At 40.7% G+C, this 24,763-nt stretch overlaps 1 protein-coding gene across 1 annotated transcript in view; it reads right to left on the reverse strand.

Moving 5' to 3' along the window:
- Window positions 1–24,763, reverse strand: part of COL4A4 (collagen, type IV, alpha 4) — a 138,893-nt gene that overhangs the window by 19,521 nt on the left and 94,609 nt on the right. The window contains exons 29-39 of the mRNA XM_011952037.1: window positions 23,885–23,992; window positions 22,567–22,748; window positions 21,655–21,718; window positions 19,014–19,088; window positions 14,755–14,862; window positions 13,849–13,956; window positions 5,709–5,780; window positions 4,427–4,555; window positions 4,224–4,334; window positions 2,657–2,812; window positions 160–267 (exon numbers count right to left, since the gene is read on the reverse strand). Coding sequence (XP_011807427.1) covers window positions 160–267; window positions 2,657–2,812; window positions 4,224–4,334; window positions 4,427–4,555; window positions 5,709–5,780; window positions 13,849–13,956; window positions 14,755–14,862; window positions 19,014–19,088; window positions 21,655–21,718; window positions 22,567–22,748; window positions 23,885–23,992 — 1,221 coding nt within the window. The remainder of the gene's footprint in view (window positions 1–159; window positions 268–2,656; window positions 2,813–4,223; window positions 4,335–4,426; window positions 4,556–5,708; window positions 5,781–13,848; window positions 13,957–14,754; window positions 14,863–19,013; window positions 19,089–21,654; window positions 21,719–22,566; window positions 22,749–23,884; window positions 23,993–24,763) is intronic.

A 24,763-nucleotide genomic window follows, 5' to 3' on the forward strand; every position in this document is an offset into this window, starting at 1 on the left:
GAGACTTTGTAGTGCAGCCTGAAAGAAATATACTCTTAATATAAGAAAGGGCTTAAGTAATAAAAATGTGCTAGTAATTCAGAATATTAACTACTTTCTGAACGATGACCATTTTAGTAAATGTTTAAACAAAATGCTCTACGTAGGTTGGAAGCTCACCTGGAAGACCAGTGGGCCCTTTCCTCCCTGGAGGTCCAGGTAAACCCTTCTCTCCAGGTGGCCCAGGAAATCCATGTGGTCCCTGCAGCCCTGGGAATCCCATTGGTCCTTAAAAAAACCAAAACATCAAAATGAGGGCACTGGAATGAGACAAGATAAAAACAATGACAGTTTGATAGACTGAATTCAGAAATTCACTCCAACAAAATGCAGGGCATAGCTAGCCTGAGAGTCAAGATGAGCCTCGCTTTCCCCTGTCGGGCTTAGACGGGTTGCCTCTGAAGGAAACACATGATCGACCAAAAGAACTAAGGAAATGGTTCCATGATCAAGACAAGACTAAACTACAATGAAAAAGAAGTCCTGTAACCCTGAACTTTCTCTGGAGACAAAGGACTGGGACTGCAGGGAAAATCAGGAAAGAGCTTTCAATATCCGAGAACAATGTGCCTCCCCAGCCAAGTTCAAACCACTCTCCTCCTCACTCTCTTAGTTTTAGGCACATCGGTTCAGTTCCTCATATGTGATGTTCCTTTACTTCTTCCATATCCATGGTGTCTTCCTCATGTTTTAGAGTTAAGACCAAGTCTCACTTTCTCAGGGAAGCCTTCCCTGGAATCCCAACTGAAGTTTAGTTGCTTTTTGATAAGCTCTGCATTCAGGACACTTAACTGGATTTAAACTGACATATCCCTTAGCGTGCATGTCTGTCTTCCATGAAACTACGCTTTTTATAAAAGAAATTTTATTATTATTATTAGCTCCATTCCCCAGGCTGGAGTGTAGTGGTACAATCATTGCTCACTGCAGCCTCCAACTCCTGGGTTCCAGTGATCCTCTCACCTCAGCCTCCCGAGTAGCTGGGACTACAGGCACACACCACCATGCCCAGATAATTTTTTAATTTTTTTGTAGAGAGGGGGTCTCACTGTGTTGCCCAGGCTGGTCTTGAACTATACTGGCCTCCAGGGATCCTCACACCTTGGCCTCCCAAAGTGTTGGGATTACAGGTGTGAACCACTGAGCCAGGCGGAAACTCTGTCCTTATAAGATTAGAGACTCTACTTAAATTTGTTCACTACTCTATTCCTACAGGTGCCTAATATTTCTCACGGTGTAAGTCATAAAAGGTAAACTGAGGAAACTCACTCTCTTTATAGTAAAGCACTGTTTGGCCATTATATTCTCTGGACTGGGAGTCAAGAAGCATGATTAGTAGTTCCACCAATATTTCTAACTCCCTGTGTATTCTTGTGTAGATCACTCATATTCATATGGTGTGTTATTTCCTCAGTCCTGAATTTTATGTCCAGAGATTTATTTCCTAGAGTAACTAAGGAGGAAGAGTGTTAGCCAGCCCCTTCCTCCTTTCTGTTGGTGACTAGAGTGTTAGCATGTCAGTCCAATTCTGAGGTTCAATAATTGGAAGCCTACTTACCTGTAGATTTGAGCCACATTCTCTAAAATTGATTTCATTGCTAATATAGATGAACAGGCTTGCTCCGTGCTGTTGTACAGGCTGTGCACTGCACAGTTCCACAGATGCCATTTGCACTATAGTCATGGCAGCCTCACAGTGATTTTTATCTGTGATCTAATCTTTTGCCTTATTTCACACTTGGTTCAGAACTCAGGCAAGGTGCTAGTTATTGGGCTCCTTTTGCAAATTTCAACTGCTCTTTTTCTGATATCCAGCTTCCTTATTTATGAAATGGGGGAGTTAAAATGGATACTCATTAGTCATGTTTTTAAGCTTCTTTGAACCTAAAAATTATCTGAAATTCTGGCGACCAAAAACTGATCTCCCCAAATATTAGCAGTTGGATAAAAAATAATTAAAATAAATATTTTAACCTCAAAGAGTGGGGAAATTCAGTGATTGGGGATCTTTGCATGAATATAAAAAAGCAAAGTCAGCAGTCTAAAACTAAGCTGTCCAATACAGAAGCTATTAACCACACATGGCTAGTTGGCACTTGAAATGTGGCCAGTCCTACCTGAGCTGTGCTGTTAGCATGGAACACACATGGGATTTCAAAGGCAGGAAGAAGGAGTGGCTTATTTGCAAAAGGAACTAGGTTTGCACAATCAGCCCAATTATTTCATTAATAAATGTATATTAATTATATGTTAAAATAATATTTAAATATATTATGCTAAATCACATAAAGTATGAAAGTTCACTTGTTTTTACTTGTTAACATGTGACTACTATATTTTTAAATTTCACATGTGGCTTGCATCACATTTCTACTGTTCAGTTCTGGCCTGGAAGATTACCAAGAATATTATTAGGGCCTAAAGATGAACTTGTGTCTCTTCCTTTTACTTCTTCAACTGTGACCCAAAGTTCAGGACTCTTTGGGGAAATAAGGACATTTTGGAAAGGAGTCACTTTGTTTGCATAGGAAATAGAAATGGTGGCACAGTACCCCAGACCCTCAAGAGTAAGATAACCAAGGTGTTCACATACTAGTTAACGGAACAACATTCGTACCTTTCTGGCCATCTTTTCCATCACATCCTGGAAAGCCTTTGTATCCTGGAGGGCCTGGTGGGCCGGGGAGACCTGGTGGCCCTGGTAGACCACAGTCACCTGGCTCCCCTCTCAGGAGGTCAACAGTCCCAGGGAGGCCTGGAGGCCCAGGTGCTCCTAACCACAGAGAAGAGACAAAAAATATTCTTTTAGTCAAAGACAAATGCGTATACTGGCTGCTTGACAGCTTCTGAAGAAAAACAATTTAATGATTTGCAAGCAAGGAATAAAGAGAATTAGAAGAATAAGGAAGTCAATGATAACAGAAATGAAATAGAATGGATCGTAATACCAAGTTGAGAAATGGTGTAGATAATGGGTTGGTAGCTGTTAGACAAAATGAACCCAAGCAAAACCTTCCTTCCCTTCAGAGTCATTCCTGTTGAAGATATCATTTTGGGTTGTTGTTTGCATTGCCACTGCTTTAATAAGATGGATAGGTGGATAGATGGTTGGATGGATAGATAAGATAGATGGATGGATGGATGGATGGATGGATGGGTGGATGGGTGGATGGGTGGCTGGCTGGCTGGCTGGCTGGCTGGATGGATGGATGGATAGATGGATGGATGGATATGTGGATAGATGAATAGAGTACCAGACAGACAGATGAATGGATAGATGGATGGATTGGTAAATGAATGGATGGATGGATGGATGGATGGATGGATGGACAGATAGACAGGCATTTGAGGAAATATGTCTGGTGGGAAAGGAATGTTCACTCGATTAAATTTATAATCCTAATGGAAAACAACTTTCCACAAATAGGAATAAATTGACCCCAATTATATTCCTACTTAGTTTCTTAGCACACTTTTGAGAGCTTTATTATTTTCAGTGTACAATCTCTAATATCCTAAAGATTCAAAGATGATGGGCATGTGTCTTTAAGGAAGAGTTCTAAGAGCTTGTATGAATGCAATTGCCTGCATTTAGCAAGATATCACACGGAGCCACACTCCTCCCAATTCCCAACCCAGCTCTAGCCTAAACCTACTTGGTCAGCTTAGTAATGACTTCCAACATCTTTCCTTACCAAAGTTTGCCCCTGTGAAGTGATGAAAGAAACAACATGTACTGTCAGCAGCACATGAAGAGACTGTTTCTTGCATGCAGCAGGCCTGCATCCTGTCACTCTGGGCTAGTGCCAGTGGTTTATGTGACAGTTGCTAGAGACCAACAAGGAGGGTGCGATTCCCACTTGCCACCCACTTCTGAAGACTTTTGGTCAGCATCAAGCTGATGACAGAAACGCTTGCTTGTCAGTTTCTACCCTGAATAGGCGAGGACCTAACACAGCTGAAACAGAAGAGTGACAGGGCCAAGTCCTGGTCCTGGATATGGTCCTGAGAGCCCACCACTACCCACAGTCCCACCCTAACTATGTCTCACTTATCCACCTGCCAAGCTGATCGGGGGCTGCTTCAGTGCTTCTATTCTGCCACTCTCTGGTCCCACATTCCTCCAAAGCTGGCAGCATCTAACAAAGGGAGCACTGCCATCCTTTGTCATGATTCTCTCATACCTCTTGGGCCATCGGGACCAGGAGGTCCCTGATCTCCAGATGGACCCGGGTCAGGAATGTCCTTAGGTGCTCTTCCTGTGGCACCTGCAGGACCAGGTGGTCCTGATCTCCCTAAGAAGAGACGTGTTCACACATTAGCCTCATTGCATTCGGAAGGTTTTGGTTTAGTTATTGAAAGAAGGGCAAAGCATGCTGCAGCTTACCTGGGGGACCTGGGAGACCTTTTTCTCCACAAGGACCTGGAGGAGAGATTCCTGGGCTCCCAGGATCTCCTCTCTCCCCTTTTAGCCCAGGCATTCCCACTGGACCAGGTGGCCCCACATCATGCAAACCTTAATGGGGAAAACAGAATTAATACTATATCTTCTCTTTGGTTGTCCCTGTTATAGTGCCTGGAAAGGAATCACTTCCCAATAGTGGCAGAGAAGTGGCTGGTTCTGCAGACACCAACCACTGGTTGCCATGGTGATCCAAATGTCTGCACTATTTCTCTCTTAGGACCCACCACACTGGCCAGCCATAAGTTTTATTTCTTCTATAGTTATTTTCCAGCTTTTAGAAAACAACAATTTGGAGGCAATACCAACACTCCGACCTCTACAATGGATAGAGTAAAAACAAATGAGATACAATAAGTAATGATACATAAGTTCCTTTGAAATTTGAGGTGGAGACTGGCATAATTAGAACTATTGTGGAATTTCAGACTGGGAAGGAAGAACATCAGTGTTTTCTTGGAAGGAACACACATTTAATCTGACTATTTGGAGGAGCTACTAAATGAATCTTAGTGACTATATTACTGGATCTTCCAAACTATAAAGATTTCACCTCTCTCCAACAATAAATTCAAACCTAGCAGCACAATTCCTGTTCCTCAGGGTCACTCAAATTTGCATGTTAGGTTTCAGCTACTTTATCTGATCATAGGTGGTTTTTCTGAGAAAGTAACACAACAAATATTGATCATATTAAACAGAACAAGATAAAATACACTTGTCAAAGATTAACCTATTTATGGTATGAAAATAATAGCAAACTGTGGAGGTAATTTGTTTTAGCAGTGGCCATAAAAGGATGCTATTAGTACTATTTTGACCTATGTGGTCAAACATAGCATTACTATACTTAAAACAATACAAAAATCCTAAAATCCCCAACTATTTACTTGTTAGGATAACATTTTGAAAAGTGGCTCCTTTAAAGCAATTGTTCAGAGCACTTTTAGTAGACAGAAAATCCCAAGCAATACCAACAAAGACACTGTTAACCAACCATTCCTTCTTAAATAGGGTTTTCTTAAATGTCCTTTTCATATGTCATTTTCAGCACTAAAAATAGCTCCAGTAGCATCTCTAACCTAAGCCAGTTTTGTTAGTATTGCCTCCAAATCTCATGAAGTACAGAAATACCAGGGGAGGGTACCACTTTCTCTCATGAACCATTGACTGAAGCTCAATCTGTTACGAATGATTAGGTGCTTACCTGAAGCACCTTTGGTTCCTTTCTGACCCTTCAATCCATGTAAGCCGTTCAGGCCAGGTGATCCGGAGGGACCTGAAACATACCACAGGCCTGTGACTGGAAGGGAAAACCAGCCACCGGTCCTCACTTCAGCTACAACCGCAGGCACTGGCCAGCAGAGCGTCCGGACTTCGTCATCATGGTGGAAACCCAGGCCCAGTACTATTTAACACATTCATCCGATAAAGATTTTCTGCCAAGACAGCTTAACACAAACATTTCTTTGGTTTTAAAGTACTGCTGTTGGTTTCTGATCCTATCATGACCAGATACGGCCTAGAATGACTGAATCTTGGTGTAGAAAGTGACCTTTGACTTTATGACAGTAAAATCACCGTAGATGAGGAAATGGATGGGATGGGGGCAAATCCAGGCCTCACACCTGCTTGGGGTCACTGCACCCTCCCAGGGGCTGCAGGCTCTAGTTTCTTCAGGATCTACTCATGGAGATGCAGTCAGATGAGAGGATGCGTGGCGCCTGTGGCATGATGGCAAATGCTGGCCCTGCGATGCTCAGGCCTGCATGGCGAGTGTGGCTCCAGCTACTGCCTTGCAGTCACTTCTTTCACAACCATTCTGATGCCTTTCTGCAGAATCTAAGTTTATATTGCGATGATCACTGAAAACTCCCATCTCTGTAAATAGACATTACCCCGCTGATGCCTGTTCCTTCTCTAAGAACCTTCTGTTTAGTTCTCCAAAGAGCCGTCCACCAGCCTGGCTTGACTGAAGTTGTCACTAAACACCTCCAGTGGAAAATTTTTCTTAAGGTTTTTCATCAAGGTATGTTGAGTTGTGTTGAAGTTGTCTGAACAAGAGCCTTTTCAAATGACACTTCCTGATGGCCCTTAGTAAAGTTGGAGGAGGAGAGAGAGGGAAGAAAGCAGGTAAGGAAAATTTATCGAGCATCTCCTGGGCACTGAGCCATCTGCTGGGTGCCTTCTCACAAGTCCTGTCCCACTGATGGCTATGAGCGCTGCAGCTTCTCCCCAGCCTCTGGCCAAGCCTGGAAAACTTCCTATCTCATCAGTAGATCTTCCACCCAGTAGCTGTTCTTTCTTATCCAAGACAAGAGCCTCTCGGTGCACAGCCAGCCTGTTTACTTAGTTTAGGGTCACATCTCTCAAATTGGGGATAAAAATACCATCAGCTTATGAGGTTGAACACAGAAGGTGCCCCCCACCTACCCCCATGATATAGGACCTCCTTGATTGTTGATGTCCACCCCCCACTGTGCAACAATCATGTCTTTGGGTGACTATATCCCCTGCTCAAGGGGAAATCAGAGTTCAAGACCAGGTCCTGTGGATGTGTTCAATAAATGTTTGTTGAGTGAGTGAATGAGAAAGAAAATATGGAACAAGGTGGATGAGGGAGAAAGCTACAAAAAGGAGTAGGGTAGAATTTTTATTTGTATACCATATCTTTCTTCAATAGATTTATAGGACAAATATAATTTACAGAAGTTAGAGGTATCAGTTTGCATATAAATAATTCAAGTGCTAATTATTATCTATTCATTTTAAGCAAGTCCTCTATAGATTCTTACTAGAAGGTGGTACAGTTAGTTGCTTCCGTTCTATTTATCATCAGTACTTGAAACAGATAGTTGTTATTCTTTTAAGATCTAAGCTTTAGATTGGTTTAAATGAGCCACATTCTCTTGAAAAAAAATGGGAGTGCATCTTTATTTTCCCTAAATCTCTTATTCCTAACCACATTTTACAGTTCTGGCTTAGTTTATTCTCCAATCCTCTTTCCTATTTTATGAGCCAGCGTTTCAAGTTTGCACCAAAAGAACACACAGACCTTCTTTATCTGCCAAATCTGGATATTTATTGCAGTCTATCTGAAATGATAATAAATTTCTGGGGGGACCACTTCGCTATTTCCACGTTTTGATCTCCAGCTTTAGTCACCAAGATTGATGGCCTGGGGACGTGGCCGGGGTGGACTGTCCCTGCTCCTGCCAGCTCCCCATTGTCACATCAACACATCCAGATCCTAGATTGTCACAGCCCCAGCCTCGCCATTGTTGAACTGGCCGACCCTTATCTGACCCAATGTTATCGTTCTAAATTGAATGCAGCTACATCTGAGTAGGGTTGTAAGGGTAATTTTTCCTTCTTACTGAAAGCTTTTTATCAATCCCATCTCTAAATCAGAAAGCTGTTCATGCATAAAATATATACAGTGCAGATGAGAGGCAATTAGGCTAACAAAGCACATTTCTGGGTAATGAGGAATTTTTATTCACCTCTCTGGTCGTCCTCCTGCTAAACAACCATCATTTCATTATTTCAGTCTTTCAGGCTGCAGCACACTGTACTTTCAGGCCGGGTGCTCTTTCTCCAGTCAGTGAATCTAACCTCCAATCCAGCTGGAATTGTGGCTCCCCTCTTTGTTAGCCAGTGAACTCTTTACGACTGGATTCCCACTCTCAGGCTGTATTTTGCCTGAAATACAGGCTGTATAAAGCCTGAAAACATTACTCTACACACCCAAGAGACTTTATATGGGTTCATACTTTTAATAGAGAGGGTGACCAATGTGTCCCTGTTTGCCTGGGACTTTTTCCTGGTTTTAGCACTGAAATTTCTACATCCTGAAATACCCACTCAGGCCCAGGCAAAACAGGACAGCTGCTCACCCTAACTTTAAAGCTGATAGGAAGAGAGATCTTTGTGATTGTAAGTAATGGTTGAAAAACCTGGAAGATTCTTATCAACAAAGATTCTGAAATAAGATTTAAATATTTTTTATATCAGCAAATATGTGAGTGCCTACTAAGGGTATAAGATGTGTTTCCCTAATGCACAGAGAGTCTGCCCCAAATGTACCTCCTGGCAGGTGCTGTCAAGACAATGCGGGACAAGTCTGTCCCTGATGTGATGGAACAAATGCGCAATTACATCCTGTGTGGTAAGTGCTGAGGGGGAAGGGCAGGAGGGAAGTAATCTAGTAAAAAAAAGCGGGGGTTGGGGGGGTGAATATTTCCATGATGTTCATAGCTCTAAGGGACATGGCATTTCTTTTCTGAGGAAAGCCATTTCCAGATTCTTCTTTCTTATGAAACGTTTTACTTGCTACCAGCCAAGATATGAAATCCACATTCTTTCCAGTTCTTGCTATGCTACAGATAATATTCTTTAGGTTTTCATTATTTCATTATATTACTTCCCAACTAGGAATTGGGTGTCTTCCTTTTAAAGGGCATATGTACTTAAAATTTTAAGTCTAGGAATCAAGCCATTTTATTATTATTATTACACTTTATACATGCGCAGGATATGCAGGTTTTTTACATAGGTATACATGTGCCATGGTGGTTTGCTGCACCCATCAACCCATCATCTACATTAGGTATTTCTCCTAATGCTGTCCCTGCCCTAGCCTCTCACCCATTGACAGGCCTCGGTGTGTGATGTTCCTCTCCCTGTGTCCATGTGTTCTCACTGTTTAGGTCCCACTTATGAGTGAGAATATGTGGTGTTTGGTTTTCTGTTCCTGTGTTAATTTGCTGAGAATGATGGTTTCCAGCTTCATCCATGTCCCTGAAAAGGATATGAACTCATTCTTTTTTTTATGGCTGAATAGTATTCCATGGTGCATATGTGCCACATTTTCTTTATTCAGTCTATCATTGATGGGCATTTGGGTTGGTTCCAAGCCTTTGCTACTGTGAATAGTGCTGCAATAAACATACATTTTCATAGGTCTTTATAGCAGAATGATTTATAATCCTTTGGGTATATACCCAGTAATGGGATTGCTGGGTCAAATGGTATTTCTGGTTCTAGATCCTTGAGGAATCACGACACTGTCTTCCACAATGGTTGAACTAATTTACACTCCCACCAACAGTGTAAAAGCATTGCTATTTCTCCACATCCTCTCCAGCATCTGTTGTTTCCTGACTTTTTAATGATTGCCATTCTAACTGACGTGAGATAGTATCTCATTGTGGTTTTGATTTGCATTTCTCTAATGACCACTGATGATGAGCTTTTTCTTTCATATGTTTCTTGGCCACATGTATGTCTTTTGAGAAGTGTTTGTTCATGTCCCTTGCCCACTTTTTAATGGAGTTGTTTTTTTCTTGTAAATTTGTTTAAGTTCTTTGTAGATTCTGGATATTAGCCCTTTGTCAGATGGGTAGATTGCAAAAATTTTCTCCCATTCTGTAGGTTGCCTGTTCACTCTGATGATAGTTTCTTTTGCTCTGCAGAAGCTCTTTAGTTTAATTAGATCCCCTCTGTCTATTTTGACTTCTGTTGTCACTGCTTTTGGTGGTTTAGTCATGAAGTCTTTGCCCATGCCTACATTCTGAATGGTACTGTCTAGGTTTTCTTCTAGGGTTTTTATAGTTTTAGGACTTATGTTTAAGTCTTTAATCCATCTTGAGTTAATTTCTGTATAAGGTGTAAGGAAGGGGTCCAGTTTCAGTTTTCTGCATATGGCTAGCCAGTTTTCCCAACACCATTTATTAAATAGGGAATCCTTTCCCCATTGCTTGTTTTTGTCAGGTTTGTGGAAGATCAGATGGTTGTAGATGTGTAGAGTTATTTCTGAGGCCTCTGTTTTGTTCCATTGGTCGATATATCTGTTTTGGTACCGGTACCATGCTGTTTAGATTACTGTAGCCTTGTAGTATAGTTTCAAGTCAGGTAGCCTGATGCCTCCAGCTTTGTTCTTTTTGTTTAGGATTGTCTTGGCTATACAGGCTCTTTTTTGGTTCCATATGAAATTTAAAGTAGTTTTTTGTAATTTTGTGAAGAAAGTCAATGGTGGCTGGAATCAAGCCATTTTTAGCATATGTTTAAGTTAAAGTTTAAATCTGATTGAACACAAGCAGGATGCAAAATCCATATGGCCTGTTCTAGCAGAGCAAACAACTTTGAGTTCAGCAGCTGGTTTGTTCAAACAAGATAATCAGTCCCCTTGACTTAGTTAGAATATACTTCAAATATTTAGTTTCTCAGTTCAAAGTGTTTCTGCTGGAGTGCAGTTCATTTTTATATCAACATGACAAGCTGCAACAATAAATTTATACTGTAGATGTTTTAACTTTTAGGAATACATTTCACTGTTTTGTTTTGTGTTATGGTTTTTAAAGACCGGTTGTTCTCTGAGCTGTCTGAAGTGAAACAGCGTCACTGTATGGGGATGGAGCACCACTGCAACATCTGTCTGTAGGTGGTATAAACAAGTGAAGTTCCGTTTCCTCACCTTCTCTTTTTAACACACTATTCCACAGCACAGAATTATAATGTGATTGGAGATTAATTTTGGGATGATTTTGTTATGGATCAAATTTACTAGCTATTTGTTTTGTTTTTTTGAAACGGAGTCTTGCTCTGTCACCCAGGCTGGAGTTCAGTGATGCAATCTCAGTTCACTGCAACCTCCGCCTCCTGGGTTCTAGCGATTCTCCTGCTTCAGCTTCCCGAGTAGCTGGGACTACAGGCACCCGTCACCACGCCCACCTAATTTTTGTATTTTTTTAGTAGAGACAGGGTTTCACTATATGTTGGCCAGGCTGGTCTCGAACTCCTGACCTCAGCTGATCTACCCACCTCAGCCTTCCACAGTGCTGTGATTACGGGCATTAGCCACCATGCCGACCAGCTATTAGTTTTGTAATAGCATGCCATACTGAAGTTGTGTGAGAAATGCAAACAAATTCAAGGGAAAGAAGGATCAACAACAGTGACATGAGCCCTGTCATTTTGACCAAATTGGGTGTAAGTTGTTAAGCCACCATGACACTTAAAAATCCTTGCTGTGTTACTAAACTGGGAGGGTAGGAAGAAGTGGAAATGCAGTGGGAGTGGTTAATGATGACAAATGTTTTCTTTTGGTTCTTTACCAACTGTCTTCCAGACACAAAAGTGTCAAAGAATATGCCATGATGCTGTAGAGATGGTCAGAGACAGGAAATGGCCACAATCACCAGAGAAACTTTCAAAATAACAGAATGATCATTTTGCCTGAAATCCTAAATTTATCATGAATTGCTGTAATTCACATTACTAAAAGTGTCAATGAAGATGGAGAACAGTACAAAGATATCTTGTCTTGTGAAGGGAACTCTTCCTATCAAGTTATGTGAATGCATGAAAATAAATGAGTATACCAACTCTTCAACATAAACGGCTCCTGTCTCCACAGAATCACACCAAGTAATACCTACCACACTACAACTTCTGGAAAATTACAATTATTTCAAAGCTATCCAATGAGTGAAGAGGGCAAAGTGTCGGAAAATCCTATTTGAATTTTCAAAACAATAAAAGGATTAATCCCAGAAGAAGGGGTTTCCAACTCAGTACCTTCTGAAAGAAGGTACTTTTTATTTTACCAGGATTTTGTATATGTATGAGTCAATGAGCAAAGGCAGATGGAAGGAGAAGGGAAGGAAGAAGAAATAGAGGAAACCTGGTTAAAAGACTCTACCAAGTAAGCCGGAACCATCAGCTGTTGGTTCAGATAAGGACTGCAACCTCATGGCTACCAGCTCAGATATTCATTCTCCTGTTTGTCCATCCATTCATACCACCAACCAATATACTTACTGGGTAGTGACTGGGTCCCAAGGATATATGAAAAGTCCTTGCTTTTTAAAAAATCACACTCTATTTGATGAGAAAAACCTCCAAACAAATGCAATACAATGTAAGTGTAATGCTAAAGATATGCCCAAAAATACCCATAGAAAAAGTACTTTTTCTTTTCTTTCTTTTTTTTTTTTTTTTTTTTTTTTTTTTGAGATGGAGTCTTACTCTGTTGCCTAGGCTGGAGTGCAATGGCACAATCTTGGCTTACTGCAACCTCCACCTCCCGGATTCAAGCAATTCTCCTGCCTCAGCCTCTCAAATAGATGGGATGACAGGCATGCACTATCACACAGCTAATTTTTATATTTTTAGTAGAGATGGGGTTTCACCATGTTGGCCAGGCTGGTCTCAAACAGTATACTGACCTCAAGTGATCTGCCCACCTCAGCCTCCCAAAATGCTGGGATTACAGGCATAAGCCACCACTCCCGACCAAAAAAGTACTTTTTCTAAAGCGGAAGAAATGGACTGAAGAGGGATTGATACCATGGATAAATGTGAGGGCATAAAGATTTGTTAAAGACAAGTATTTTATAGTATATTGTATTGTATTATATTATTATATTATAACCAGACTTTTCTAACCAGTCCACTATTGCCTTTACAGACCAAGAAATTCAACCCAGAAAAAATTATCCTTGATCAAACAAAGATGGTGAACACGAATTACTCTGTCTCTGTAGCACCTTATTATTTTCTCTTCCACTTATCATGATCAGTAAACATATATTCATTTCTACATGTATTATTAATGCCTTTCTCTCCTGCCATACTGTCAGCTCCATGAGGGCAGGAAGCAGGTCTATTTTCTTCAAAACTGTACACCCAGCATTTAGCACAGAATCTAGGACACAGTAGGAGCTTAACCATAGATGAAGAGAATACATAAATAATGGGCCTAAACATCATAAAAATCATTTGGCTAAATGCCTTCAGAAATAAGATGGCAGCAGCCGGGCACTCACATCCTAGCATTTTGAGAGGCTGAGGCGGGTGGATCATTTGAGGTCAGGAGGTTGAGACCAGCCTGGCCAACCTGGTGAAACCCCGTCTCCACTAAAAAATACAAAAATTAGCCAGGCATGGTGGTGTGTGCCTGTAATCCTAGCTACTTGGAAGGCTGAGGCAAGAGAATTGCTTGAACCTGGGAGGTGGAGGTTGCAGTGAGCTGAGATCGTGCCACCGCACTCCAGCCTGGGCGACAGAGCAAGACACCGTCTCAAAAAAAAACAAAAAAGAAAGAAAAGAAAAGAAAAGCAAATGGTAGCATGGTAGCACTACCATCTCCCTGGTAGAAGGCAGGTCAGCTGGCTGGATGGGCACTACAGCCCTGGCTAAGGAAGAGTAGGAAGATGCTAACAGCACCTACAGAAAAGAGTGGTATGACCAAGAGCATGGTCACTCACTGGTACAGGAAAAAACACCATTAATTTGCCCTCATTGGGCTGCATTTTTCTGGTGGGATGGGCTTCCTTTTGACTTACCTTTTATTCCTGGAGGACCTGGTATCCCTGGATCCCCCTGGAGGCCTCTTGGCCCAGGGTCTCCCATTTCTCCTGGCTGTCCCCTCAGCCCAGGCATCCCCTGATCACCTGAGGATGACAGGGAAGTTTTGCAGATGCCCAGATAATAAATGAGTTACATTCACTGCGAAAGTCATCTATGTTCTTAATAAATGGCTAACAGAGAACACTGTCTCATTACTTTTTCTTCCTATATATCTGAACTCTAGGGAGAAAAATATGTTTAAATTCAGAAGGAGAAAATACACTTCCAGATGAATGAAGTTGCCAATTATAGTTTTAAACTTTCTTTTTTCTGAATTGGCAGGAAAAGTATCCATGAAAATACTGTGCTGTAAGTGTGACATCTGCCTTAGGTCGAGAGGGAGGAAAAAAAAGAATCCTGAATGTCAGGGGAAATGCAAAGGGCTAGAAAGGAGCTGCTGTCTGGACCAGGCACAGTGGCTCATGCCTGTAATCCCGGCGCTTTGAGAGACTGAGATAGCCTCCCTGAGGCCAGGAGTTCGAGGCTACAGTGAGCTGTGATTATGCCACCATACTCCAGCCTTGTTAGTAGAGTGAGGCCCTCTCTCTCTAAAAAAACAAAAACTAAAAAGAAAGGAGTTGCTATCTGTCTGAGCATTCCTTTGTGTCTGGTGCCATGCTAGGCACTTTACAGGTGCTGTCTTAATCTACTCCAAGTCACTCGGTGAAACCCGCTAGCTTATAGGTGAGGCGTACATGAGTTTAAGTGACCTATCCGAAGTCACAGGTCTGGGAAACGGCAGAGCCATATCTGAATTTAGGTCTAATTAAAGACTGGTTGTTTCTGAAACACTCTGAGACACAAGAGTGCTCCGGAAGTCTCCAGATTTCCTTTCAAGGTACCTGGGCACCCTGGTGGTCCAGAGGAGCCAGGTGGTCCTGGCCTTCCAGGTGATCCTCTGGGCCCTTGAACGCCAGGCAAGCCCTGGTCTCCGGATGCTCCAAAATGCCCTAAAGAAGGAAAGATCAAACACTGGAGTTGCTGTTTGAGACAGTGACTCTGTAAAATCACCAACCTCAGCCCACCCTGTTCTTTCCTATCCTTACTTTTTTAAATAGTTTCTATTGGAAAGGAAAGTAACATTAATGAGATATTGATAACAAAATGCCCATAATCCCACCAGCTTAACACCATTCTCCATATGTGCACACGTACAGATGATATCCACAATTTTATATTCTGATTTTTAAAACTACTGTTGTAGCATAAGTAATTTTCCAAGTTTATATTGGTTTTCCTAATTATCATTTTTAAGTGAATGGCCAATAGCTTTTTGAGTCAATCTTAATTACATTAACTAATTCAATTTTCTTTTACTATTGGCCATTTAAGTTATCTCTAACTCTGCTGTTATCCATAATGCTCTTTATATGTCTCTCATCAATTTTTTTCTCCTATTAAATTATTTCCTCAGGAAAAATTCCTAGGAGTAGAATTTCTAGATAAATAGCATGATATCTTGGTATTTTCAAATGCATTTTAAATGCTGAAGTATTTTAAAGTACATCACACCATAGTGTAAAACCATCCCTAAATACTTCAGGAGGTAAAAAGTCTAAAAAATAGGAACGTTTTTATCCATTGCCAAAATAACATTTTCACAGCCAAGAAAATTAATAGCAATTCTTAATACCATCAAACACTCATCCCCATACTTGAATCCCCCCAATTCTCCCCTTAATGTCCTTCACAGTTGGTTTGTTCACACCATGTTTCATCCTAGAATCACCCATAACATCTAATGGATAGGTCTTTTCAATTTTTAACAATTTAAAACGGTCCTTTTCTCATGACAGTGACTTGCCGCAGGGCACAATTCAGTTCTTCCCTAGTTTTCTACAGCAGACCATTCAACCTTTGGCTCTTGATACAGGTTGCCAGTACTTTAGAGTAAGTACTGCACTGACTCATACCACCATGTGGAACCCCCCCACAGCTCCAAGAGCATGCCATGTTCTTACTGAGGACATTTTAGTTTGCTGACTTCTTTTCTTGCTAATTTATTAAGGATAAAATGATATTTCAGACACTGGAAATTACATTTCTTTGATTACTAAAGAGGATGACTATTTCCCCATGGGTTTATTTACAATGTAGGAGTTTAATGCATGTTTATGGGATAAACCAAGAGTGAGTGCTGAAAATCACTGGTTGAATCTGCACATAAAATATATGTCTCTGTATTTACAAACCGTGGTGGGGGCTATAGTCATCATTTATTACAGCACACATGAAACAAGCTTTCGTTCATCTATAACTGTTCCCTGATCGAATTTACCATTTATTAATCTCACTCTATACTATCTTATTTATCCTGAAAACATTCCTACAGTAAAGGTAAAGCAGCAGTATTCTCATCCACAAATGAAAACACTGAAATATTTAAAAAAAAAAAAACAAAACAAAAACCTTGTCTCCTGAATTTTGTGGGTTTGTGCTAAGAACAGAACTTTTGAGTTAATTTGTACTATATTTTCTCTCTGAATAGAGTGCAGAGTGGGTAGGACTGAACCCAGGATAATCACATATAATCCCAAAACCAGCTGCAAATCTATGCCTTCTCACGATGCACATTCGAATTCAATGCAGCTTTCTCCAGTCAATGGAAATAGTGTATTAAGTAAACTCTACACTGGTGAATAACATATAATATAATTTAAAATTTCTAAGCTGAGGCCGTGGCATATGGGAAAGGGGCCAATTTAAATGGTGGTAACCACATGAGAACAGGCAAATTCTGCCAAGGCAAACTTTCTGAAAAAGTTAGCCTAAGTGTAAAATCACTCAGATTTATGATTTTTAACTTAAAATACTAGGTAACATCACAGGCCCCCATTTTGGACTACTCTGAGCTTATAAAATCTTATCTTTGGGGTTTACATAAAAATACCAATAAGTATAGGAAAATGTCTTCAGGTTTTGCTGACTGATGATGATAATGATGACAATGATGATCATCACACTTTACATTTGCATAATCATTTTCAGTTTCAGGTTCTTTCATTTGATGTTTAGGACAATCCTGCAATATGCATAGGGCCAGTTTACAGGTGAGGAAACTACGCTCAGAGAAGATACTCAACTTATCCAAGATCACAGGTGAAGTAATAATGGTTGACTTTGAGCCACTGATTTTTCCCTTCTGAGGCTTCTCACTTTGATATTTGTCATGACCTCCCGTAATACTGACCTCAAAACTATTTCCACCATCAAATGTACACTTCAGTTATACAGTTCAGTTAAAATATTATACTATAGCCTAGGCCGGGCACAGTGGATCACACCTGTAATCCCAGCACTTTGGCAAGCCGAGGCAGGCAGATCACTTGAGGCCAGTAGTTTGAGACCAGCCTAGCCAACGGGGTGAAACTCTGTCTCTACTAAAAATACAAAAAATCTGACCGCACGCAGTGGCTCACACCTGTAATCCCAGCACTTTGGGAGGCCGAGGCAGGCAGATCACTTGAGGCCAGTAGTTTGAGACCAGCCTAGCCAACGGGGTGAAACTCTGTCTATACCAAAAAAACAAAAATTAGCTGGGTGTGGTAGAGCACACCTGTAGTCCCAGCTACTTGGGAGGCTAAGGTGGGAGAATTGCTTGAACCCAGAAGGTGGAGGTTGCAGTGAGCCAAGATCGTGCCACTGCACTCCAGCCTGGGCAAAAGAGCAAGACTCCATCTAATACACAAACACACACACACACACACACACACACACATATATATATATACACTATCTAAATGTATTTGTTCATGTCAGAGGTGAAAGACCCATAAGAAAGAGTGGGAAGAAGGTGGGAAAGGCCATTTTTGTCACTGTACTAACTTGTTTTTGTTAGACTTCCATTTTAACAATCTTATAATATAAAAAGAAAGAAAATAAAACTTCTCATATGGTTCTCAGAAAATATCTAATATTCTTTCTGTTATATGAAATGAAACACCGCTATTGCCAGAGGAAATTTTAAGGTAATGCACACATTTATTAATACGAGGTGTTTTAATTTACAAGGGACCCAGCTAAACACAAACCTGGTTTCTAACCTGACCACTATTGGCTGAATGCCCTGGGGTATAACTTATTTAACCAGGCATCTGTGGATGGACATTTGTTCCATCCACACAATGCACATTCCTGGGCATGCATCTTTGTACACTTGTCTGATTATTGGCTCCAGATAAATTGCTAGGAGAATTCCTAAGTCAAGGGATATGCATATTTTAACTATTGATGCATTTTCTATAGGGTCCAGAAAGGGAGGACTAATTAACGTCTCCAACATTTTCTGAAATGTAAACATATATGAGGCCAAACCAATAGAGCATTGTGTCCTAAGGCTGCTTTCTCCTCTAGGGGTCCTGTTCCATTGGCTTGAACTCAAATGGTTTCCCTTTCCCTGTAAAGCATGGAGCTGTGCATAGCACTGGCACCTCCCTTCTGCTGTGGGTCATCTAATGTAGCTAGTTGTGGCCTCAACTGTCACAAGAACTCAATGGTGCATCACAATCCATTCTGAAGGATTCCATGTTAATTGTTGTTGAGAAGCAAAATACTTAGATTTCTTGTTGGTGACGAGGCTTATGTTTGCTTGATTTGGTTTGATTTTTAGTAAATTAAAATAGATTCAATGATAGCTCAACAATGGTGCACCTCACTTACACTGGCATGTGCTTTTCTCAGCAGAAAGAAAGAGCCGGAATGACAACCTGCAGCTGTAGTCAGTGTGAGTGGTTATTGCGAATGCATCATTTGAAATGATATAGGGTGCAAAATGGTCCAGATTTTAATTGTTTGCAATATTCATTTTTGAGTTTGCCAAAATATGGGCATGCCTGGGGAGTTTTCTGTTGTGTCAGCATCACTGGTCACATGAGCCATGATGGAAAAATGATTGTGAATCCTTAGCGTATAACCCTGGTGTTCTTCTAGGCCAGGAATGCTATGGAAGTGTTTATATATAATCCATTTTATCTGTACCTTAATGCACAAAGGGGGAAGAAAATATTGATACGATCATTGCCAGCTAGAAGTAACTGTTCTGCTTTTCAAACTAAACTATTTTTTTTTTTTTTGTTTTAGTGAGAAAAATATGCAGCTATACCTGGACATCCAGAGCTACCTGGCTCACCCTTTGGACCAGGGGGACCAAAGTGACTGGCAGGGTCACCTTTGTTTCCTGAAAGGGATAAAATGCATGTTACATTATTTTAGACAATTTAATTTGGTCTCATACAGGTGACAATAACATTTATGGTATTTGTCTATATAGCTTATCTTCAGATATTTTAGGAGAGTATTTTTAAATATTTCTTTTCTAAACAAGAACAAATAGAAATATAAAATGCAAGATGCATTTTACATACCACACACACACATACACACACACAGTTTTAGAGTTCATCACAATCATAAGGATCTCCAGGTCTTGATAAGTTTGAGTTTTTAAGTCCTGAAAAAATTTTCAAATTTAACTTTCTATTTAAGAAATTATTTGGCATTGAGTGACTATATCCTTATGTTTTTGAAACAAAAAGCAAAAATTGTCACTGTTTTGGCTGCTGGAATCATATTTCAAGCTCTTTTATAAGGCAGCTCAACTCAGTGTCCTAGGAAAAGAAAATCACAAAGGCATACTGCATTGATGACAACAGATGGCACATTTAAAAGTCACTGTAGGCCATGACTCCCACAGTCCCACAAAGCTACTAGACACTCCATAATGCTTCCAGACACAAGGACCTACATTATGGTTGGGAGCCAGTTTGAAGGGGAGGACTCAAAATGGAGTGGGAGGAAAGACAAGAAAATAGATGGGGTTTCAAGAGAATTAGAGAGGTAAGTTAGGTGTATCTTACAGTAGTTGCCCATTTACATCCCTTTCTAAAGGGGTCCCACCAGCACCTTGTGGAAGCCTTTCTGCTATCTGACTCTACTCATAATCATGGCCAATTGCTTGAGGGGTGGAATTCTGGCCCATTCCAGGTCAAACAAGTCTTTCCTTGAGAAGATGGAATAAGAAAGTGAGAATTTGAAGTCCTTGGCTATTGGGCCAGAAACCAAGAGCATTTTCATGAGTTGTCCTGATGTAGAACACATTAGAGTGCAACCCAACATATCCAGAAATATCCAGAAAAGATACTGTGTAGAGAGAGATGAAGCCAGTTGGTAAAGTAAAAAAATATACCATGGGAAAAAGTGAGAAACCATGGATTGCTTAAGGGCTAGGGTCCCTTTAGCCTTGGCAGAACTATGTCTCCTATCTGTGGGATCCATAAGACATCTTTGACTCCAGGTATCTTGAGTGCATTTCAATTCCTTGTAAGCATGGCCCAATACAAGTATGAAGGAAGTGAGAAGAGGTAGGTTTTTACTGTGAAAGAAAGGTAAAGAGACTATAATAAATGTATAGGTAAGTGGAAAAGGAGTGACTTCTGAACCCTGAAGTTATAAAATATCAAAATCAAATATAAAATTTCTTCTATTTGTAACCATTTCCCAAGAAGGGATCTAGATTATATTCTTTCTGAAGAAATAAGCTCACACAGGTCATGTTTCTTACAGCATTTAGCATATTATTTATAGAGTGTCTCTCAAAGTAGTAAGACAGAGGATTATAGGTGGTTCATTAACTAGTATTTTATATTTTAAATTTATTTTAACTTATATCAAAATAAAGGATAATTGCATGTTAACTTGTGAATTTACAGCTAGTTAGGCTAAGGCTAAGGTTAAAAAGGTGAATCATTTGAAAGTAGATTTAAAGAAAAATATCAACCCAATGGTATACCAAGATAGTAAAACTATTAAAGGTTTTATGCAAATATTGCAACAAAGATATCCTGCTCTTTGTTTGTTTACTTGTTTGTCTGAATAAAGGGTTAATGAAGCCTCTCTTTCACTAGAATGTTAGATGTGTTACAATGCAACATTGTTTTTGACACAAGGTAAACTAAGGCCCGTGGGACCAAATGTAGCCTGCAGCCAATTTTGCAAATAAAATTCTATTGGAAAACAGCCACACTCCTTTGTTTACATATAGTCTATGGCTGCTTTCACACTATAACAACACAGCTGAATAGTTGTGACTGAGACCATATAGCCCAACAAGCTGAAAATCATTATTATCTGGCCCTTTAGGAAAAAATATTTTGCTGACCTTGACTTATAGTGAAAAAACAAACAAACAAACAAAAAACAAACAAACAAAAAACCCAATTGTAAATTACATCTATCTTGGAACTTCTCAAGTGAACTCTTAGCACCTGCTGGAAAGTCATGGCTTTAGCCTCTATGTCCTAACTGGGACTCTAAAAGCTGTACTTATGGAGTCCTTAGAAAATACTGACTCCTGTGGGACATAGGGTTTCTAAGCCAAGGTGGGCACTGCCCACTGATGTGGATCTGTTATCCCTGTGGGCACTGCCCACTGATGTGGATCTGTTATCCTTGCAACTGAGCTGTTACTTGAGGGGCTGCAGTCACTCCATGGACTGCTGCTGGGACTCTCACGGAGGAGGAAGACATGAAGAGCCTGCAGGCATGCTGTTTTCTATCTGATACCCTTGGATCTGAGTGACAACTGTAGAACATTTGGATCTTGAGTGTTTGTCTAAGAAGAGCCCCTTGGGTGCTGCAGTTTCTTTGATACACTTTGCTTATCAGGTAAAAGGCACTTGTTTATAATGATAGAAACACTCGGGACTATGCATTTGACAGGTGGCTTCTGTATCTCCAAACCATACCTTTAGGTCCTCTTGCTCCATCGATTCCTGAAAATCCAGGGGGACCTGGAGAACCTGGCTCACCCTGACAGTTTAATGAAACAAAAGGCCTTAATCAGATTTCAAATACAATGGCACATGCACAACACAATCCAGTTGTAATTTTCTGTAACTAATTTGGTTTTTGTAATTTGCAGTGGTAATGAAAGTTGAAATGCATTGCAAGTCTCCCACTACATGTATCTAGTTTTTCAAAGTTGATACAGCTCCTCCAGAATTAGAGTTCTCAATAGCAACTGGTAGCATCCCATTCTCTACACTTGGTTGTGGAACAGTAATTGTGTTACTAATTTGAATTTTAAATTACAAATAAGTTGATACTAAATAAAATAGTATTATAAGTCATAGCATATGAAAGACTTTAAAAATCCATTTCATTCCAAAAGATGGATAGTGAGTTATGTATTTTCCAGAAGTATAATGTTGGCTACTACACATATTGTACCTCCTGGATTCTTAAAGGGTATTTCACTCATGGTTGTGAAGACTAAATATATTTAAAGCAAAATCTGTGATATCTGAAACTGGAAAACTTTAAAGAGAAGATTTGGGTGATTTTTCAGGACGACTTTCATTCCAGTAAACCAGTGGTCATGAGGCAAGTCTTTGTGGGTGGTTTAAACCAGGATGGGGAATAGCGATTACGTGCCTTGGTCCTCTATTTTAGGGGAAACAGGCAGGTGCACTGGTCAGAAATGTCAGTTTCATCGTGGCCTTCTAGAAGGCTCTGTTTTCTCCTTGGGCTACACCTTACATTCTAAAAGCCAGTGAAAGGGCAATGGTATATATGCTGGCAAATTATAGCCCCTTACAGACATCCTAAGAGCAGAAAGGTTTTATTATCTCTCCCCCCACAAAGGACTAGCCCCTTACCTGGTCACCTGGAAGTCCTGGAAAACCAATGAACCCTCTTAGACCAGTTGAGCCTGGAGGGCCTGGGTGTCCAGGAGGCCCTGGCTGACCTTTCTCACCAGGTTCCCCTCTGTGAAATCCAGGTGGTCCATATCTTCCCGGTTCTCCTCTTCTCCCTTGCATCCCGGGAGTTCCTTTATCACCTGATGAAGTTGGAAGTGTTACAGGTCTCTGCTGAAATTTTGAGCTAGGTAATAGTTAGGCTGAGGGACTTCATCCTACTTTTAGGAGATAAAGCCAAAGGTATTGAGGATTCTGATTCCCGCCCCAAGCCGCTTCCTGATCATTTCTGGTTTCAGTGACTTCACTGATGAAAGAAGCTGCCTGAGAACATCTAAGGACTATCAGAGGTGGGAGGGAGCACACAGGATTATTTGCTTCGACTGCTTATTTTACAAATGAAGAAGCACTTACCCAGAAAAGTTAAAATATTTGCCCTCTAACAACTAGCTGAGAGATGAGCACCTCATGCAGATTAAGTCTGACCTTGGAGGAGCACACAAATGGGGTTGTCAAAAATCCTCGCTCTGCAATGTTTCTGTGGACCATTAGCATGGGCATTGGGGCGTCTGTTAGAAAGGCAGGATCTCTGGCTGCTCCAGAGCTGCTGAATCAGAATCTGCATTTTAACAAGCTCTCCAGGTGATTAATGTGCACTGAAGTTTGAGAGGCACTGGTCATAATGACTTGAACAGTTATTGTGCTATTCACTTTAAAATCAATTACCAAACCTGAAACCAGTAGTTTTTGTATAGCTCAGGTTGATCCTAGTTTAGAATATCCAAATCTAGGAATACATGGGAACTTCGGCTAAGTTTTAGCATGGAGAAGCAAAAAATGTACCACTAGGTTTATTTGTGTTTATTTGTATCTTAAAAATGGCCTTTTCTCGTGGTGGCTCATGTCTGTAATCCAGCACTTTGGGAGGCCAAGGCGGGTGGATCACCTGAGGTGAGGAGTTTGAGACTAGCCTGGCCAACATGGTAAAACCCACGTCTCTACTAAAAATACAGAAATCAGCTGGGCGTGGTGGTGCGTGCCTGTAGTCCCAGCTGCTTGGGAGGCTGAGGCAGGAGAATCGCTTGAACCCAGGAGGCAGAGGTTGCAATGAGCTGAGTTGGTGCCACTGCACTCCAGCCTGGGCGACAAGAGCGAAACTCAAAAAAAAAAAAAAAAAAAAAGTCCTTTTCTAATCTCTGTTATTGGGGAAAGTTGCCTACACATGTGATCTGTAAGGATGTCAACTTATTTGATATGGTTAAAAACTCTAAGTGTTTACCTCTTTCTCCTGGGAATCCATCATCTCCAGGAGGTCCAGGTTCCCCGGGTTTTCCCTTTTTGGAAATGATAGCCATTTCTCCTTCATCTCCAGGAGGTCCTATGGCTCCTATAGATATTAATTATGCAAGAACAAAACGACCAGGAACATCACACACATAATTCATCTGTTACCACATTTCACTCCCAAATCACAAATTCCCACTTAACCTACGAAGCTGTATTTATGTAGATCACAAAATGTCACCATCGTTGGCTGATTTCCTAAAGGAAGGTCAGTCATCTTTTACATTCCTGACCCCTCTTGTCCAGTCACAGAGTCTGGTGTACTGGGAGTGCTCGCTCAATGTTTGCCAAATTCAGCCAAACTGGTCTGGGTCTTCACTGAGGTTAAGACAGATTTGAAAATTCCAGTCTACAAAAAAATGTCGCTTTGTGCTATAAAGTTTGAATTTGCCCATCTCATATTTCCAGTTCCATGTCTCCTCCTAGCCATCCTCTCTTACTTTCCTTGTATTGAAAGAACAGACACTTATCTCAATGTGGCACTCCTCACAGTGACTTCTGAAAGATAGGAAGGACATAGTGTACTTCTGCCTGATTTTGTAAACACTGCCCAGCTGTAGCAGTGTGCAGGCGTGGGCTCCTACCAGCTTGACCAGTGCCAATTACCACAATTCAAGAACCCTGCAAGCCAGTTGTTAAACCATTGCTAACTTTAAATCAGCCATGGCGGGAGTATTTACAGCGTGGCACTCACCAAACACTATAAACCACAGTGCTTTTTTTTTTTTTTTTAATTTCAAAGAACTAGTTTACTAGCCCATCACTGGCATTAGTCCAAATTTTAATTTTCAGTGGGATAATTGTATAGTAGCAT

This window comes from Colobus angolensis, unplaced genomic scaffold (assembly GCF_000951035.1).
Source record: "Colobus angolensis palliatus isolate OR3802 unplaced genomic scaffold, Cang.pa_1.0 Scaffold33, whole genome shotgun sequence".
In the NCBI taxonomy this organism is placed as follows: Eukaryota; Metazoa; Chordata; class Mammalia; order Primates; family Cercopithecidae; genus Colobus; species Colobus angolensis.